At 43.8% G+C, this 19,148-nt stretch overlaps 2 protein-coding genes across 3 annotated transcripts in view; one reads left to right on the top strand and one right to left on the bottom strand.

Annotated features, from left to right (window-relative positions):
* Positions 1-1,017: 1,017 nt before the first annotated feature.
* The window catches only part of LOC101934166 (uncharacterized), a 65,768-nt gene continuing 47,637 nt past the window's right edge, over positions 1,018-19,148 (bottom strand). For both annotated transcript variants that reach the window (XM_065588720.1, XM_065588719.1), the window contains exons 10-14: positions 11,703-11,831; positions 6,253-6,367; positions 5,054-5,188; positions 3,313-3,438; positions 1,018-1,599 (exon numbers count right to left, since the gene is read on the bottom strand). In XM_065588720.1, coding sequence (XP_065444792.1) covers positions 1,478-1,599; positions 3,313-3,438; positions 5,054-5,188; positions 6,253-6,367; positions 11,703-11,831 — 627 coding nt within the window. In that variant the 3' untranslated portion in view covers positions 1,018-1,477. The remainder of the gene's footprint in view (positions 1,600-3,312; positions 3,439-5,053; positions 5,189-6,252; positions 6,368-11,702; positions 11,832-19,148) is intronic.
* Positions 15,702-17,839, top strand: LOC135982366 (uncharacterized). Its single transcript, XM_065588703.1, has 2 exons — positions 15,702-16,278; positions 17,273-17,839. The coding sequence occupies exons 1-2, from the start codon at positions 15,702-15,704 to the stop codon at positions 17,746-17,748; spliced, it is 1,053 nt and encodes a 350-aa protein (XP_065444775.1). The 3' UTR covers positions 17,749-17,839.

Here is a 19,148-nt window from a genome sequence, read left to right as displayed (position 1 = left end):
GCAGGGGTCCCAGGAGGGGGCAGTCAGGGGACAAGGAGCGGGGGGGGGGGGGTCCGGGAGTTCGGGGCAGACTTTCTGGGGGAGAGTGGATAAGGTTTTGGGCAGTCAGGGTACAGGTAGGAGGTAGGGTCCTGGGGGGCAGTTGGGGGGGTCTTAGGAAGGGGCAGTTAGGGGATAAGGAGCAGGGAGGCTTAGGTAGGGGGTGGGGTTCTGGAGGGCAGTTAGGAGCAGGGGTCCCAGGAGGGGGCAGTCAGGGGACAGGGAGCAGAGGGGTTTAGATGGGTCAGGAGTTCTGGGGGGGGCTGTCAGGGGGTGGGGGTGTGGATAAGGGTTGGGGCAGTCAGGGGACAGGTAGGGGGTAGGGTCCTAGGGCGCCAGTTAGGATGTGGGGAAGGTCTCAGGAGGGGGCAGTCAGGGGACAAGAGTTAGGGAGGGGGTGGAGTCCTGGGGGGCAGTCAGGGGACAAGGAGTGGGGGGGAGGGTTGGGGGTTCTGAGGGGGCAGGAAGTGGGAGGGAGTGGAAGGGGCAGGGGCGGGGCTAGGACAGGATGGGGGCGGGGCTAGGACAGGGGCGGGGCTAGGGCGGGGCTCCTCCCGTCCTCTTTTTTGATTGTTGAAATATGGTAACCCTAGACAGGCTACAAGGTGGGGGTTATATTTGTTTGTTTGGGGTTGTTGTTTTTTTTAGGAAGGGGAGACAATATGTCCATGTTAATTGCTATATTTCAAACATAATCCATACAATGGGCATGATTGTTATTTACCCTAAGGCCCCTTATCCTGACATTGTAGTATGAAAGTGTGGTAGTTTGGATGACACCCAACCCCAGTGAGTTCATTACTCTATTTATTACTAATTACTATCATTTTCTTCCTCTGAGTTCACTGTTCTTCACTAGTGAATGTGTTGCCCTTTACATCTTCCATATTCTAACTCCAGTTCTCTTTCTCTTTAGTTAGGTAGCTCCAGGCACTTTAGTGATATGGGTACTATGAAATAATGAACACAGACACTGACTGGTAATAGAATATTGTTAATATCAAAGAGCACAGCATAGTTTGCATATACAAATGTGTTGGGAAGAATGTGTGTTTAATAAAACCTGTTTTTTACATAAATAAAACCTCACACACACACAGTGCTTACTGTGTGTTCAAAAAGATACCCAATATTGGCTAAACTTTGCATGTATTTTATCAGCCATGTACATGGCAGGAATATAGCTGTAGCCATTAAACATTTTAATAGAGTAAGTTGACATGTTTTTTCACACCTTTTTCTAGACCGTACTCCGTTATCAAAACATTAAGGCCCTATAAAGTATGTGATTCCAATGGGTCATTATGTGTTGGGTGGAACTGCAAGTGGTAGGAAAATATTGGCTATGAGAAGTAATTAAAAAAAAAAAAAAGTTACCCTTTCTGAGGGATCAGGCTGCAGGCTGGAATAGCATTTCATGAGGTGAGTAAATAAAATGTTAACTGCCTTTATGGCTGGTAGCCATTTTAAGGAGCTCCTGAGTTTCTTCTGTCTGTTGACGGACTTGCTCAAGATACTCCATCAATTGACTTTGGCTGAATGCAGATGAAAATTCTGGATCTGAGAACAGAGGAAAACCAGGGTATGATTGTCCAGCCCACATAACTCAAGTGCTCTATCCACAAACACATTCTTCCCTTTAAATTTCTTTAGAAATTAGATTTTTTGTTTGCACGCTAGATAGAAAAGTACTCAGTTGACTCATTATTCATGATACAAATGCGCTATAGTTTCCCGTAAAGTCTATACTATGTAAACAATATTTCCTTACCACACAAGGGAGAATGGTGACTCTATCGTCAGCTCCTCACCTTTGTGGGAAGGTTTGTGTGCTACTTTCTGGTGATCCAGATGCTCAGTGCTCAGATGGCTGAGTCCAGCGTTGAATAGAGTCTCCCACATAACGACGGAGGAAACAACTCAGTCGCTGAACTGGCTGACAGTTCCTATTTTCTTTTGTTTCTTACTATTTTGGAAGCAAGTCTTTCACTTTCTTTCTACTTCCCCATCCCCCCAAAATACTATGAAAAATGTTAAGAGGCTCAATCAAAACTAGTAGTCCTAAAATATGAGACCTACTAGTTTTAAGTTGGTTTGGTAGGCATTCCTGGTCAGACATTTGAGAACAGAACAGTGGTACCTTTCAGCAGTCTACATGCTAAGTAGTTTGAATTTTCTGCATATTGCAATCCTCGTTTTGCATAATTGGGTAGACGTGGAGAAAGGCTTGTTGCTAAGCCAAGTTATATTTTAGGCCCATCAGCCTGGAAAAATGTCCATAAATAAAGCAGCAAAATGGTGGTAAAGACAGACCATTATTCATTCTCTCCTCTCTTGTGCTAAGGATAATAATTTACTGTTAATGAGTGAAAATGTAATGAACAAGCACTAACCAGGAGGTTATTGGCTGTGTTCTTTGTATATTTTGACATTTTTCTAAGACAAAGAGCTAGTCCGGTTCCATTTGGACAAATAGCCATGCACAGAGCTCCTATGTCCCATTGACAGGCTATACTTTCCCAATAAAGCCTGTTCCTTTTTCAGAAAGTAAAATGGCACCAGTTTGCCTTTATTTTAGAAAAATCATTTTGGTAAGTGTGTCTTAAGAGCCAAGGTAATTGCTACCCCTGAGTCTTCTCTCTCTCTCTCTCTCTCTCTCTCCTTGATTCGGTGAATAGAGCTAATCCCCAGTAGGGAGTAGCACTGTCAGGTACATTTACTGTATGTGAAGCTTTGTTACCAGGCAGTGAATGTATTGCATTGATGTCAGTGGACTTGGCAGAATTCAATTTTTATTTTTTGGTAATTTTGACAGATAATATCAATGTTTATTTTTAACTTTTTTACATTATTGATTTATAGTTTGAGTTGTGCAAAATTCTGGGGTTTAAACCTTCTATTTTTATTGATTTAAATTTTCACAGTTGCAGAAAATGATGGGGGAAGGTCGGACAGTTATTATTTAATGACAGTCACCATTGATTCAAAACATTAAAACTTTATAACCGTTAAAACACACATTGTCAATATCACGTCAAAATATACAAAGTAAATTTCCTTAAATCAAACTCCAATAATTTCTCAAACAGCATTTTTTTTCTTTGTCTATCTGTAAATTTTGATTATTATCTCTAATTTTTTTCATCGGTTTGTGTGTGCACAGCAAAATCGACATTTACTGATAAAAATCTAATCCTTCAAAGCCTGGATGAGCAGTTAGGATTGAGCAGTCTACGGTACTGGTAGTGAGAACTGATGAATCAAGGGACATACCTTCCAGTAATTTTCCCAGCGTAGAAATACCCAGCTGCTGAAAGCGAATCTCTTGGTGGCTGAGAAAATTCATGAGGTAGCGCTGGACTTCCTCCAGGTGGCATTTCAGCAGAGACATCACTTTATCTACATCAATGGGGGTAGGGTGAGAGAGGCAGAAACAATTTAAAGTGAGCACTTATTTGTTACGGGTTTCATAAGGCAACATTTTAAATCAAATGAGGAATTTGATGCTATTTCAAAATGTGTGTTGACTCAGCTATTTCCTCTCCCCTACCCAACTACATGCGGCGTTCCAATTGTAATGGACAATAAAAGAGTCTCCACATGTCATAAACCCATTAGTGTCAATGATATTGCAGTTAAATTGTATGCAAGGTTTCTATTGACCGGGCTGCTGCACTGGGAGCCTGATGTACGGTATTTGTAGAGTGTACATGCTATTTATGGACTTCTCAAACTATTGATCAGCCTTTCACACTCTCTCACCTAGTCTGTAAATATTTCAAAAGCTCTGTGCATGGTTAGTGCTTGCAGGCAGCATTTATTTCTCTGGATAAGATTCTTCTTTAGTGTAAGATGTTTGATGTGGGGATTGAAGTAGGTTTGAATTTTTTCCCTTGCTAGAACCTTTCATTCTAGACTCTAATATCTGTCAGGTCAGAGTGGGAGAGAATTTGGAATTTAACTACTCCTTTCATTGGAGAGAGGTGTCGAATAAGATTGAATATTCTTGCTCCATTTCTGTTTAGATACCTGTGTGCCCAATATATATATATAAATCCTATTTTGCAAGTTGAAAAGATCTAAATTTTATGGGGCACGTATATTGGGCACACAGGTATCTATTCTCTGCAGATAATGCAATGCTCTTTTCATTATCCCTCACTGTAATTCAGAGATTACTGGATAAATGCTCAGAGGTCTGCTTTCCTGAGTGTTCCAATTACGTTATTCCAGAACTAAGGTAATTTTGTTGGCTCAAGAAGGCTCTGTTGGTCAGTGGATGGAGTTAAGTTAAGTTAAACTTCTTGAGCCAAATAATTTCTGATGTAACTTCTTTGTAACGTAACTCCTCTGCTACCTACTCTCAACCATATTATATGAACTAGAGTACTTTGTAGGTGGGCAGGGAGAAAGAAGACTGATGATATTTCCTGTTTGGAATATGTTCAAAATTATTTCCTTCCTCCCTCCCCTTGTCCCCCCCGCTCCCCCCAAAAAGGTGAGAAATGCCATACACCATCCCATCCTCTTGCTCATCTTGCTTCAAGGCCCTTGATCATGTTTCTCACAGTGACACACAGAATAACCACTGCAGAATGTGCAAGACCAACTAGTAGCTGGTTGTAGTGGTTAGAGCAGGAGACTAGGCACCAGAGCCTCTGCTGGTGTAAATTGGTATGGCTCCATGGAGTAGAGCCTAGGAATCAGTACCCTGAGTTCTATTACTGCCTGTGCCATGGATTTACTATTTGACCACAGCTAAATCAATCTTTCAGAGCTCAAGTTTCCCCTTCTATAAAATGGGGGCAGTAATACTTATCTAGCTCACCAAGGTATTCTGAGGCTCAGCAGTATTTGTGAAGCATTTTGACATCAGATGAAGTGTGCTATGAAAATGTTAATGATTATTTAGTGATGGAAGGCCAAACCCTTTTTGAAAAGACACAGTTGACATTTCACTTTACACAATATAAATGTGTCAGAAATGTAATTAAACTCTATGCATAACATTTACCATGACATATCATGCGTCGGACAATGGAGGCAGCTTGAAATGATGGCTCTGTATGTTCCCGTTGCCCAGCCAATCTCACTAGGCGCTTTATCAGGGGTTCATTCATCAATTCTAGCAAATGTAATGTGGCACCTTCTGGGAGACAGGAAGCAACAAAAAGGCTACATAAAGACATGCGAGTAAGCTGTAAAAAAACCCAAGGGCTTTAGAAATGCATCAACCAGAAGGCCAAAAGCCAGACTGTCTAAACAGGATAGCCCAACGCCCTTTGCACAGCTGGAGGACCAGAATGAATGCAGTACTTTTGAAAAGCAACTTCTGGGACCTAGGACCCACAGCTTCAGGCTGTGAATTCAGTGAAAATTTGGCCTATAGAAAGGCTGATAATTTTTATAATGTGATTCATCTGTTCAGAACACATACCGCTTTATGTGAAACAAAGCCATTTGGCATGGTGGTCTCAACCTGCCCAGTCACCACTGGATAAGTGTCCACCTCACAAAACTAACTGCCACCAATCAGCAACCTTGCTGGTAGTCACAGCAGGGAGGCAGAAACACTGAATGGCCATGAGACTGAAATACCCTCCCAACCCAAAGGTGTCGTTCTGGGTCATGGTTGTGGCCTATTGAGGGGCAGGGTGGGAAAGTGTGTACTGCTCCTCTCGCACCCACCGCTGCCCTCCTGAGGGTAAAGGGTTTTCATCTCCAGGACTGTCCGTCTGGAACTTCTGACCCACACAAAATCCACATGCAAACATTAAAAAAGCAAAAGCAAAGTCACTTTGCTTTTTAGCTTTTTCCTCTTGCTAACGGGTCTTTGCTGCTATAAAATTAATTATCTGAAATTAATGGAAAAATATATCAGGGTCACAACCAGTGGAATCACAGTATCATTACAATTAAAAACACATAAGCCAGCTATACTAGCAATATTAGACAAAGTGAATTTTGATCAGAGCAGTTTTTAAAAGCTGAAACAGTTCAATAGACAAGAATTCAAACAGTTCTCCCACCAGTGGGATTAGTCTACGCTCACTGAAGTTAATAGCAAAACTCCCATTGACTTTATTGGGAGCAAAAAGATGCGCACATGCACAAAAAACTGTGTGTGTGCATGTGCGCATCTCTTTTTAGCAATAATGAGAGATGTGTGCATGCTGTGAGATTAGGCTGCTTGCTATGTGATTGCTCCCTTACCATGCGTTGCCAGCTCACCAAGAGAACATGTCACGTAATGAAGAGATTCTTCTTGAATTTCAGTAGACAGGATAGCCTGGAGGAGTCCTTCCACACATGGACTTTCAATGATTCCCTATGATGAGAAAGAGATGATATTTAGCTCTTTTACAGTGCTTTGTAACTTCCAAGGACTTCACAAACATGAACTAATTCGTAGAATACAGAGGATAAAATGGGTCAGTGCTAACAATTGCCACCTGCCTACCCATAATAGACAAGATGCACTGTGCTGGTGGGAGAGAGGTCAAGCTTGACACTCATCTTGGATTTTCTGGGGCCATCCTGATTTTGACAGAGCTGTTACACAAGCTCTGTCTATGGGATGGGCACAGGACCTCAGATCACTTATAGAGCCAAAAAAACTTCATGTTGTGAGTCATTGTGTCAGGATGTGTTTTTTATTGCAAGGTCATCGTGTGCTGATGTTTTGATGTGAACCAAAAAGTCAATATATGGAATTACCATATGCCATACAACACAGAAGCTTGTTTTTCTCATAATTACCTCCACATTTTTGACAACTTTCTGGCATTCAAATGCTCAGATCTATACAAGATATTTTAGGTGTGGTCTTACCAGAGCCAAACAGCAAGAGTGTGTTACTTCTCTGGGGTGTGACATAATGGCTCTCCATATGCAGCCAAACCTTGCAATGTCATATCACATTGTGAATTGCTTAAACATACTTTTGTGCATCTACTTCCTTTAAGGTGCAGTGTGGGGGGGAAAAAAGCTTTTAAAAAAATTAACACATTTATCCAGCCAGCGATAACTACCTCCAGGGTGTCATGGCCCTTGGGGCTTAGAAGGATTTAGGACACCCTGTTGCAGAGAACTGTGTATCCAAGGAAAAAATTTAGTAAATGTGCCATAGGATGCTAATGCTATTGTGATGTTTTGGGCCATTAGGACCAGACTTCAGTGCATATACAGTAACACTAGCATCCTATGAAACTTTTTAATAAAAGTTCTTCCTTGGATACAAGTTCTTCTAAACCCAAGGACCATGAAACCCACCCTCTGCCCTAATTTTCTCACTGGAAGAAAATCCCATTGGCATGGCTAGGCCACAAGGATAGGTTCAGACCACTGGAAGAGGTTTGAGGAACCATCATTTCAACCTTCAGATCCTGGTCAGATTTGGTGGGTCCTACAGGGTGGAGCTCCTGACATGCGAATGGGCAGGAGTTCCTTCTCTCAGCTGTGAGAAGATAACAAGAGAATATCTGGATTCCTCGCTGCACGTAAAACAATGATAGCGGGGAGAGTTGTGATGGTTTGGTATCTGTCTGTACATGTCTGTAATAACATGACCTCCAATTGACAGCATAACCATCCTTGTGAAACATGTGACCTACATTTTGAGCATGTCAGTGTAGTTTTCCCAGTTTGGACTTTGGTAAGTGCCTGACTGGAGCTTTACAGCATATGAGTTAGTAACATGATAGAGAACACAGAAATTTTATCGAAGGGCAGGATCTGCTCCAGCTCCAGTGTACCCTCCCTCTCATGGCGGACCACTGCCAGACAACAGAAGGACTACGGGAGAGACCTACCCAGCTGACACACTGGCTGGCCTAGGACTCACAAATAGGTGTGAGCACAGACTCAGGGGAGAGCGTGTATGGGCTTTTTGTTGTTTTTCCGTAAGATCTGTAACTCCTGTGTGCTTCAAGGATAAAAGTTACTGTGATTTTAGGGACTCCTGTGCAAAGCCTGTGTTCCTTACTCTGCCCTGTAGTTCCTGGGAAGTTAAACTATAAACTGTGGTGCCCTTGGCAAGGTGGAACTATAGGGGGCGTGAGTAAGTGACTGGGGAGTCTGAGAAGTCTCATCACTGGTTTCAGCACCTAAAGCGGTTGGACTGTGGAGTCCCGCCTCTCAAGGAAGGGTGACAGCATGTCTACATTGTGGAGTGTACCTTAGCAACCTAGCGCTACAAACAGTGTCTGAACTGTGCCCAAACCCTGCTGGCTTGGTAGCTGATGGGATCCAAAGGTTGGTTCCATTACAACAGACTGGTGACCATGCACTAAAAGGGGATTCAGCCAGGTCTGTAACAAGAGTTATCACCTAATCAGGAACTCATAAAAAGGGCAGAAAGACACATCTTCTCCAGAATGCAGGAAAAGGCTTTCGGGGGGAAGCTCTCTACAGCTGTCAGGAAAGTGGGTTATTCCTAGGCAAAGCAAATGTATATTAAGCCATTGAACATAACTTTTTGTATAAATTGTTTCCTGGTTGCCCATAGGGTGAGGGGCACCAGGTTAATCAAGACTCTGCTGCTATTCAAGTTCAGCCACAATACTTGTGTACCCTGTTGGCATAAAGGGGGCTTTTGTTTGTTTGTTTTTGTTTGTTTTTTGTGACAAAGACCCTTAATTGGTTTGGGGGCAATTCCTCGGGGTGGACAATGGGGTCTTGATACACTACTATTAAGGTCAATGGGGTTACATGTGCATTGGGGCAGAAGACTAACACTTTAGTCTACATGGTAAATATTTTTTTAAGGTGAACGGCAAAGCTTTTATAAAATTAAATGAGCCCCCTATTCATCAAATAACAAATGCTTAGACTCAAAATGATATAAACACATCTCCTTGTAACATACAAACTTTAAAAATGAGGACCTTCCTTTACTCTTCCTCCAGGGCTTCAGTTCAGAGGCATATATTTGTCTGTTATAGGTGACAGCACAACTACCTAGAACGGCTGTGATTTGTGATTTTGGTGATTTGTAACTTCAATGCTTGTTGCACACATTATGAACTACTGGACTCTGTTCTGGCTGGGTTCATTAGAAGGAAACTGATTTTCATAATGTGAGGTTGGGGGAAATTCCCTTTTCGGCCCTAACTTGTGATCAGTTTTCTGCCTTGAACCATGAAGCTTGTGAAACCTTATAATTTTTGTCAGATACTGTATCTGAAGAGGCTGTTGTTAGACATTCAGATTTCTAATCTGTTTTAATCTTGCTAAGATATTTATCCTAATGTTCAGCAACAGTGAGTTCCATACGTTTATATCAAAGTCTTTCTTTCACATGTATCTTCCCATTTAAATGAGTGTGCTCTCGTGTTATGGAAGACAGGAAAGAGGAATGCAAGACTAGTTTTCTCTATTTATAATAAAATACAACTTTATTTTATATTGCAGTGTTTGTCTCATAAACTGTATCCCATGCTGTACTCTATAAAGTTAAATGAAGAATGAAAGCAGTAGGAAAGAGATGTTAAGATGCAGAAAAGGAAGGAAAGGTAGGTTTCCAGGTTTGAAATGAGATGAGTCAGTGAGGCAGGAAAATGTGTCCAAAGTTCAGAGCTGCAGAGAAGGCTCTTGCACCAGAACTAATCAGATTATGTGCAGAGACAGAAAGGAACCTAGTGCAACACAACTGAAGGAAGGACAAAGAGAGTAAAGCAGGCACAGAGAGGTCTTTCAAAAACAAGAAAAACATTGAACTGGATCAAATGGGAAGCCAGTGGAGTTGTTTGAGGGTGTGGATAATGTGATTGTATTTCCCTGTAAAAGTAGGAAGGTGGCCCGAGAGAACTGAGCCTCAATAGTAAAGGGGTGAGGAAATAAATGCATGGATGAGGATTTCATCAGAACTGGAGATGCATCAGGCAGTACCGATGGTTATAAGCAATTTGGCAGTTATAAGTAACACATTACTTTATATACCTCTTCTTTTCATTTGAATAATCAAAGCTAGCCTCTTTTTAATCTCAGGCTTTTAAATCTCTCCTCATATGGATGCCAACATCCCAAACCTATGCTTCTAATCTTCAGTGGCTCGTCTCTTTAGCTATCAAGAAACAGCCTGGCTTATGAGCATGAAGCCGTGGAATTTGAAGGAGCATATGGGATTTGCTATATGTTAATTTATGCTGCGTAATTAGAAGACTTATTGGAATGTGGTCCTACAGGCTTTTCCTGTACAGAAGAGTAGAAATTATACTTACCTACTTGAAAGTAATAGATACAGAGTAACTCTAAACTTGTATGTATTGAAGCATCCTTCATCTCATGGGAAGGGATGAGTGTTATTAGAAGAGTGGCGCAAAAGCTTTGCAAAGCACTGAAAGCCCCAGGAAGAGAGCATGACATCCTATGCTAGCTTTGTTTCTGAATTTCCTCAATCACCGGCCTAGGAGAACTACAAAGTCTGGCTTTGTTTAGGCTTTTTAGACAGGAAGGAGGATTTAGGAAAGTTTCTGGAAGGAAAAAAGTAGGACTTTGGGAAACGGTTGAGAGATACGAGGCACCATAGGTGTTAGAACTAGTGGTGCTGGGGATGCGGGAGGACACGCTGGCTTGAAGTGGATGCCATCATATACAGGGTTTACAGTTTGGTTCAATAGCTCTCAGCACCTGCACTATACAAATTGTTCCAGCACCCCTGCAAGGCTGTGTTTTCTTTTGCCTGGGGTTTGTGTACTTTTTTGACCTGGCAGTGGATGAATGGAATGCTGGAATTATATTATCCAAACACAGGGAAATCAGATAAATGTTGGACCCCACAAATATTTAGCCACAGACATCCATTATAAAAAGGAAGGATTGTCTTGTGGTTAATCCACTGGACTAGGATTTGGAAGATGAGGATTCAATTCTCACTCAGCCTCAGATCTTCTGGGTGACTTTGGCAAGTCACTAAATCTCTCTGTGCCTGAAACCGCCCTGCTATACATATCCCTAGACCAGTGATACTCAGACTGAGGCTCGTGAGCCGCAAGTGGCTCTTTAATGTGTCTCCTGCGGCTCTTTGCAGTACAAGATATTGAAACACTGTGTGATTTAATTATTAAGCAATCAGGCTGCTTCTACTATGTTATTAACCAATTCAAGTTGACAAAACAATACTTGGTCAGTTATTTTGCTGTGAGAATAATGTTATATAATTCTCACAGCAAAATGACTGACCTGTGTGTGTGTGTATAAATATGTATATAAAATCCTTCCTTTTATATAGTAAATGAAACAATGAATTCACTGTACTGTGGCTCTTTTGGGTAATGTTGATCACTGATTTGGCTCCTGAACCACTGAGGTCTGAGTATCACTGCCCTAGATGAAAAATGTAGCTATTAAAACCGTAAGACTCTATCACTGGCCTGTATGACAAGTTAAATATTTCTTTTTTTCCCACGACATTTAATACTGTGTAACTACGGAAACAGAGATAAAAGACACAACTTTTAATGCGCAGCATCAGATCCTGCCCACTTGTATACTCCTGGGAATTTTGCCACTAACTTCAGTGGGAACAGGAGCAGGCCCAGAGTGTAAGACTTTTTTTGCCTATGATTTTAAAAGCCATTCTTTGGTGTGAGTAACTCTTATCTGACATAGCTGGAAGTGCAGCCTTCCAGTGTGGAATTCAGTGAAGAAAAACTGCTACTCACCTGTATGGTTTTGCAAAGGCTCAGATTTTTGATGATACAGGCAGTGTGACCAACAATGCCTGGGTCCGTTGGGTGAGTTAACAATAGCATCCCCAGGTTCTGCAGCACCTCTCCATGCATCAGAGCGTCCTGCAAGAGCAACAAGCCATTCAATCACTGCTGATAATGACAGTGCTAAAGCATGTGATGTGACTCCATGTTATGTCATGGGTAGGACTACCCCAGCTCAACTTTCAGCTGTTTTAAACTAGCTGTAGTTTAGCGCTGTCGTTCTCAAATTGTGGTCCATTGACCACTCCTGTTACACATAACATATGCTGGTGGTCTGTGGAGAGGTGGATGGTCCGATGGTACTGGCTGATACTCCTCATTTCCAGCTGACAAATCCCATCAAATACTTATAAAATATTACAGTGCCAGCTCAGGAATAGCTGTAGTAATCAAAGGGAGGCATGTGATTGTGACTGAGAAGGGCAGTGCTCTGGGTAATGGTGAATGGAAGAGGTAGGTCATTCAGCAATCTTTACATTAGACAGATATGGTCAACTTGATTTGTTTTAAACAAACTAATGTTTTTAATCAGTTTGTGATCAGGCACTTTTTAAAATCACATTCCTGAAATTCCTTTAAAAAAGACCCTGTTCAAAATGATATACTGGTTTCTCTGCTCTTCTATTGATATTTAAAGGCCTTTCAGAAAGCTTACCCCTTGCTGAACTTCCAGGCTTCTCTAATACCAGTGGGATCGGACCCTAGCTCCAAGTTTGGAATTGTTGGCCACCAAGTCTCCCTGGTATTAATATGAACTTATATATTGTTTTTCAGTAAGGTGAACTGGAGGGAAAACTCTCACACTGACTTAATCGGTTTATCAGACCCATAGTTGCAAGCAATACCTAAGATCATATTGTAGCTAAAAGGTTAGCAAAGAAAACATTTCTCTGTTCTTTCAGTCTGTTTGCTTTGGGCATTTGACAGTACTTTGTGTAGAGTCAGTAATATACTTCTTTATTCATACTGTTTAGAAACTGAAGCTTGCTAGCAAGGATGTACTAAATCTTTAACCCGGCATATGTACGGAGATGAAAGACATTACGCTGGAGTTTTGGAAATGTCAGGCTCCTTGAAGCAGCATCAAAGTTAGATGTCTTTAAAAATCAGTTTAAATTGCATCTTTCCTGATTTGTAGGTTGTTACAAAAGGGGTATTTTATTTTCACTTGATATTGACTGACATCTTCAAATGCATCCATTCCAAACACAGTCACAAGGTGAAATGCTGAAGCAAAACATGAAAGAAGACAAATCCAAAGTACAGCACGATGGTTAAACTCGGGGAACAAAGTATGACTTAACAAGCTCAGATGTCTACATGTTAGGTTTCAATCAGGGTGTGGTATGTACAGATATATGCTTGTGAATTTCACTAGCGATGTCTTTCCCTGTCTTCATAGACACAACTCACCTAATCTTAGCTAGCTAGAAAGCGTTCAATTAACTGTAAAGACAATTTTGGATACGGTAGGTTTGACTCTTTTTAACCTGTGTAACTCCAATTGACTTCAGTGGAGCCACTCCCAACTTACATCAGCAGGAGAGGCAGCTCGGGCCTTTTAATTGAGTGCAGACCAAAAATGAATTCTTACAGTACATGAATGGGTCCACTGCCAATCTTTCTCATACATGTAGGATATACATTTGATCACTATCCCATCTGATGGCAGGTATTAGAACACTAAATTCTGATGGGCCTGCAGTATTTTGCAATTATATGTGTGAGACGCAGATTTCATTCCAAGTTCATTATTGTGATCCTCTGTTCAGTGAGGGAGAGCCACAGAGGCAGCATTCTCAGTAGAAAATGGGTGAACAGATTCAGATGAGTATTGACCAAACTTCTTCTCCAGACTCAAACAGTTGGAAATGAAAAAAGATCTTAATCCACACTGGTCAGAGAAACCATTCCAGCAGCAATTGTTTTTATCATTTTGATACCTGGCCTTTGTAAAGCACTCTGAGATCATCTAGTGAAGTGTGCTAGCCAAGGATAAATATTATTCCCATTTTACAGATGGTGAAACTGAGATGCAGAGAAGCAAAGTTACTTTGTGTCCTAGAACAAGTTAGTCAGTGGCAGAACTGGGACTAGAACCCATGTGTTCTGAGCCCTGATCCCTTGCTCTAACAAACATGGCTTCACCTCATGCTGAAAAGGCCCTTTATTATAACACCCAACCTCTTTCTTAGGGCTTTGGGACTGGATTGCTCTTGACAGAACTGAACAGAATTCTCTTTGCAGTGGGGAAGCTGTGTTATGTTGCATGCTCACCATGAGTCAATGCAATGGCCAAGCCAGTGAATCACAGAGCGGCTTTCTATTAAGGAATGAAGCCTCCATGAAACATTCCATCTGATCAAATCCACGGTAACTAAAGGGAAGATAAATTTTACCCTATTGTATATTGGCCAGTATTTGTAATGACTCAAGCATTACTTCATTTACTTGTAAATGTTAGCTTTGTTCTGTGGTTTGTTTTCCTACTGCTGTTCCCAGGGAACAGTCCCTCTAATTCACTCAGAATTCAGACGAGGCCAGAGAAGGAAACCTTGAAAAGAGCTGAAAAATAGGCTAGAAAGGGTGAGGGGGGAGGGAGGGAAACAAGGGACAATGGATAAGACCCTTGTCTAGATACTCAGAGTTGAATCTCACTATGCAGCAACATTCAACAGTCAGTGACAGTGATGTTTGCTCACTAAAATAAATTTCAAAATGCAAACACTTCTCACCAGAGAATATACCCTTGAGATGACATTTCACTTCCAAGTGTCCTATTTCAGACCCACATATTACCCTTCCCCTGCTGGATGGTTTGACTGTTTCATTGTTGGTGTAACCACTTTGAACCTCTGGTCATGTTGGATGCTCCAGCTGTGTGCAGACAGGATGTGATGGGGGGTTGATTGAAATACTTGACAAACACACATTTTAGAAGCCATGAAGGGGATAGGTTGTATGCATAGCCTGTGAGGGGGAGGGGAAGGTTGAACTGCAAGAGGTGCTTTCTTGGAAAATTAACAGCTTTATTACTGAGGTAAAATTCTGACCTGATTCTTCACATTGAGTAACACTTTAGTAACCCCATTGACTTCACTTATTTAAATTGTAAACTCTTTGGGGCGGGGACCGACTTTTCATTCTGTGCATACAGTGCCTCAAACAATGAGGCCCGGATCCATGACTAGGATCCCTTGTGCTAATACAATTCAAATAAATAATAAGCGTCATGCCTTTCAAAGACCTCATGCCTCCAGGCACTTCTGCTTGGGCAGTGCACCTTCTCGCCTTTCCCAGCACACTACTAAGTTGTAGGAGGCATAATTTTAACCATGCTGTACTGAATGTGCAAGATCAATTGATGTACAAAGCACTAGGTCTGCAGTTCCCAGTGGGAGTTTCAAGCCAGCATGAATTTCTTTCAGTAATTAGCCACTAAAAGCCCCTAAAACAAGCCTTGGGTAGTCAGATTATCTTGTCACTACTGTAAAAAGCTACATCATATGATAGGCTTTCACTTTTTTTTTGCTTGACATCCTTAAACACTAAGGCCTGGTCTACACTAGGCGTTTATGTCGAAGTTAGCGCCGTTAAATCGAATTAACCCTGCACCCGTCCACACTGCGATGCTATTTAGTTCGACATAGAGGTCTCTTTAATTCGACTTCTGTACTCCTCCCCGACGAGGGGAGTAGCGCTAAATTCGACATGGCCATGTCGAATTAGGGTAGGTGTGGATGGAAATCGACGCTAATAGCTCCGGGAGCTATCCCACAGTGCACCACTCTGTTGACGCTCTGGACAGCAGTGCGAGCTCGGATGCTCTGACCAGCCACACAGGAAAAGCCCCGGGAAAATTTGAATTTGAATTCCTTTTCCTGTCTGGCCAGTTTGAATCTCATTTCCCGTCTGGACATCGTGGCGAGCACAGCAGCACTGGCAACGATGCAGAGCTCTCCAGCAGTGATGGCCGTGCAGTCTGGGAATAGAAAGAGAGCCCCAGCATGGACTGATCGTGAAGTCTTGGATCTCATCGCTGTGTGGGGCGATGAGTCCGTGCTTTCCGAGCTGCGATCCAAAAGAAGGAATGCAAAGATCTACGAGAAGATCTCTAAAGACATGGCAGAGAGAGGATACAGCCGGGATGCAACGCAGTGCCGCGTGAAAATCAAGGAGCTGAGACAAGGCTACCAGAAGACCAAAGAGGCAAACGGACGCTCCGGATCCCATCCCCAGACATCCCGTTTCTACGAGGCACTGCATTCCATCCTCGGTGCTGCCGCCACCACTACCCCACCAGTGACCGTGGACTCTGAGGATGGGATACTGTCCACGGCCGGTTCCTCAGACATGTTAGGGGACGGGGAAGATGAGGAAGGAGATGAGGAGGGCGAGGCAGTTGGCAGCTCTCACAACGCTGATTTCCCCGACAGCCAGGATCTCTTCATCACCCTTACAGAGATCCCCTACGAAGCGTCCCCAGCCATTACCCCGGACACAGAATCTGGTGAAGGATCAGCCAGTAAGTGTTGTAAACATCTAAACATTTATTTTTAACAAAACAGGAATATTAACAATTAAAAGAATGGGTTGTTCATGATTAGTGTGCCCTAGGCGCTTAACGGTTTAGTAAGGGGCAGTGCAAGTTTTGAAAAGAAATCTAGCAATGTCCGGTTTTCAGTGATTGTCCTGCACAAGCCGCTCTACTGTGTATTCCCTGCTACTGCAGCTACAGTAAAATGCGGTCTATATGTGCGGGGATAGAGCAGTAATCCTCCTGGGACATCTCGATGAAGCTCTCCTGGAGGTAACTTGAAAGCCGTTGCATGAGGTTCTTGGGGAGAGCGGCCTTATTGGGTCCTCCGAAGTACGACACGTTGCCGCGCCACGAGATTATCAGGTACTCGGGGATCATTGCTCTGCACAGCAGGGCGGCATACGGCCCTGGTCTTTGGAGGCTTTCCCGGAGCATTCTCTCTTTGTCGCTCTCGGAGATCCTCATCAGGGTGATGTCGGCCATGGTGACCTGCTTTTAATTAGGTAGGGGAATGTTAGTGTTGGGACTGCTTTCCCGTTCCTTTACAGAACTGTCACCGCTGGTTTGCAGCCACGCGGTGGAGGCGGGAGAGGGGCAGCCGAAAGGGATCATTCCCGGGGACAGCCGCGAGGGGGTGGGACAGGGGCAGAGTTCCCGCTTGCCGGATTGCTGGCAGCAGGGACTGACATTGATTTAAATGTGAAATGAGGCCAGTGGTAATATAAAAGTTTTAAACTGCCACAAGTGTACGGCTTACCATGTCTGCCTGCAACAGAAATTCCGTTGTGCTGCCTCGCTTCTCAAATGTGCTGTTCAAGACCCCAGGCACAGAATGCGAAGGCCGAGAATTCGACCTTGTGCTGAGTGCGCATGTGAAAGGTGCTGTGCATGGTCTTGTTCACAGAGAAAGACTATGTTCTTTGTTCACAACTACATTTATCTTTCAGAGGAATTCACTCCCTTTTTCCCATTTCCACAGCCCCGTCTGCGACTGTCTCACAACCTAGCCTGGAATCACACTCCCAGAGGCTAGCGCGGATTAGGCGTAGGAAGAAGAGGACACGGGAGGACATGTTCTCTGAGCTTATGGCCTCTTCCCAAGCCCAGGCAGCACAGCAGACCCAGTGGCGGGAGAACTTGACCCGAATGCACCAAGCCAACATGGATCGGGAGGAGAGGTGGCGGCAGGAAGACCAGCAGGCGACTCAAACGCTGCTTGGACTACTGAGGGAGCAAACGGACACGCTCCGGCGCCTTGTGGATGTTCTGCAGGAACGGAGGCAGGAGGACAGAGCCCCGCTGCAGTCCATCTCTAACCGCCCTCCCCCGCCACCAAGTCCCATACCCACCTCACCCAAAGTGCAAAGAAGGAGAGGCGGCAGAGTCCCTGCTAACTCTCACTCCACCCCTGCAGAGAGCTCTAGTAGCAGAAGGCTCTCATTTCCCAAAATTTGAAAAGTTCTTTCCTTCCCGCCTGACACAAGCCCACGTCCAAGTTTCACCTCCCAATGCCATGTGTAGTTGATAATAAAAAATTCGTTTCTGTTAACTACTGTTTCAATCATGTTCTTTTGGAGGAGGAGGGGAAAGGGGGTTGGACATTGGACAGGACAGTCTCCTTTGGCAGGGTACATAGTCGGGGGCAGGCACAGCAGCAGGGCACATACACAGTGCAGTGATGCAGTGACTAGTTGCCCCGGTTAGTCTGGGAGGTTGTTTTGATGTAATGTTGGGGGGGGTGGGTTGCTCTGTGACTTTGTGGCGGGGGAGGGCAGTTACAGATCTTAAGCGCCGGTCCTTAGACAGGATCACAGAGCCACACAGCATGGGATCTGTAACCGTCCTCCCCCTGCCACAAAGTCAAATAGACCTCCCATACACACAGTCCCGATCAGGAGGGGTGACAGGCTCCGTTGAAACAAGCATCCCACCGCAGCGGAGCCTGTCAATCCTTGAGTTTAGAAGCTGCATTCGCATCACAACACTAGACCCGCCCCGCACCACAGTCTGCGTCCCAGTTTTAAAAAATTCCCGCTAAAACAGTATTAAAGAAAACGGTGTGCTTTAACAAAGTAGAACTATTTTTATTTCGACACGTGTGTTGGAGGGGGGGTGAAGGGGGTATGTAACTGGATAGGATAGTCAACATTACCTGGGTAAAGAAACGGGGGCAGGTTTAGCTTCTCAGTACACAAACTATAAAATCACAGGTTACCCTGCTCACTCAGGAACTTTGCTTTCAAAGCCTCCCGGATGCACAGCGCTTCCCGCTGGTCTCTTCTAATCGCCCGGCTGTCTGGCTGTGAGTAATCACCAGCCAGGCTATTTTCCTCAACCTCCCACCCCGCCAGAAAGGTCTCCCCCTTGCTCTCACAGAGATTGTGGAGCACACAGCAAGCTGCTATAACAATGGGGATATTGGTTTCGCTGAGATCACAGCGAGTCAGTAAGCTTCTCCATCTCCCCTTGAGACGGCCAAAAGCACACTCCACCACCATTCTGCACTTGCTCAGCCGGTAGTTGAAGAGTTCTTTTTCAGTGTCCAGGGCGCCAGTATAGGGCTTCATGAGCCAGGGCATTAGCGGGTAGGCTGGGTCCCCGAGGATGACTATAGGCATCTCCACATCCCCAACAGTTATTTTGTGGTCCGGGAAGTAAATACCTTGTTGCAGCCGTCTAAACAGACCAGAGTTCCTGAAAACACGAGCGTCATGAACCTTGCCCGGCCATCCCACGTAGATGTTGGTAAAACGTCCCCTGTGGTCCACCAGTGCTTGCAGCACCATGGAAAAGTATCCCTTTCGGTTAATGTACTGGGTGGCCTGGTGGTCCGGTGCCAGGATAGGGATGTGAGT

This window comes from Chrysemys picta, chromosome 3, assembly GCF_011386835.1.
Source record: "Chrysemys picta bellii isolate R12L10 chromosome 3, ASM1138683v2, whole genome shotgun sequence".
Classification (NCBI taxonomy): Eukaryota; Metazoa; Chordata; order Testudines; family Emydidae; genus Chrysemys; species Chrysemys picta.
Note: the sequence above shows the minus strand (reverse complement) of the source record. Positions and strands in the feature narration are given on the sequence as shown.

Coding starts and splice junctions, on each gene's coding strand:
- LOC135982366 (XM_065588703.1), top strand. CDS start 15,702: ATGCAGAGCTCTCCAGCAGTGATGGCCGTGCAGTCTGGGAATAGAAAG. Junction 16,279..17,272: donor ATCTGGTGAAGGATCAGCCA/GTAAGTGTTGTA, acceptor CCATTTCCACAG/CCCCGTCTGCGACTGTCTCA.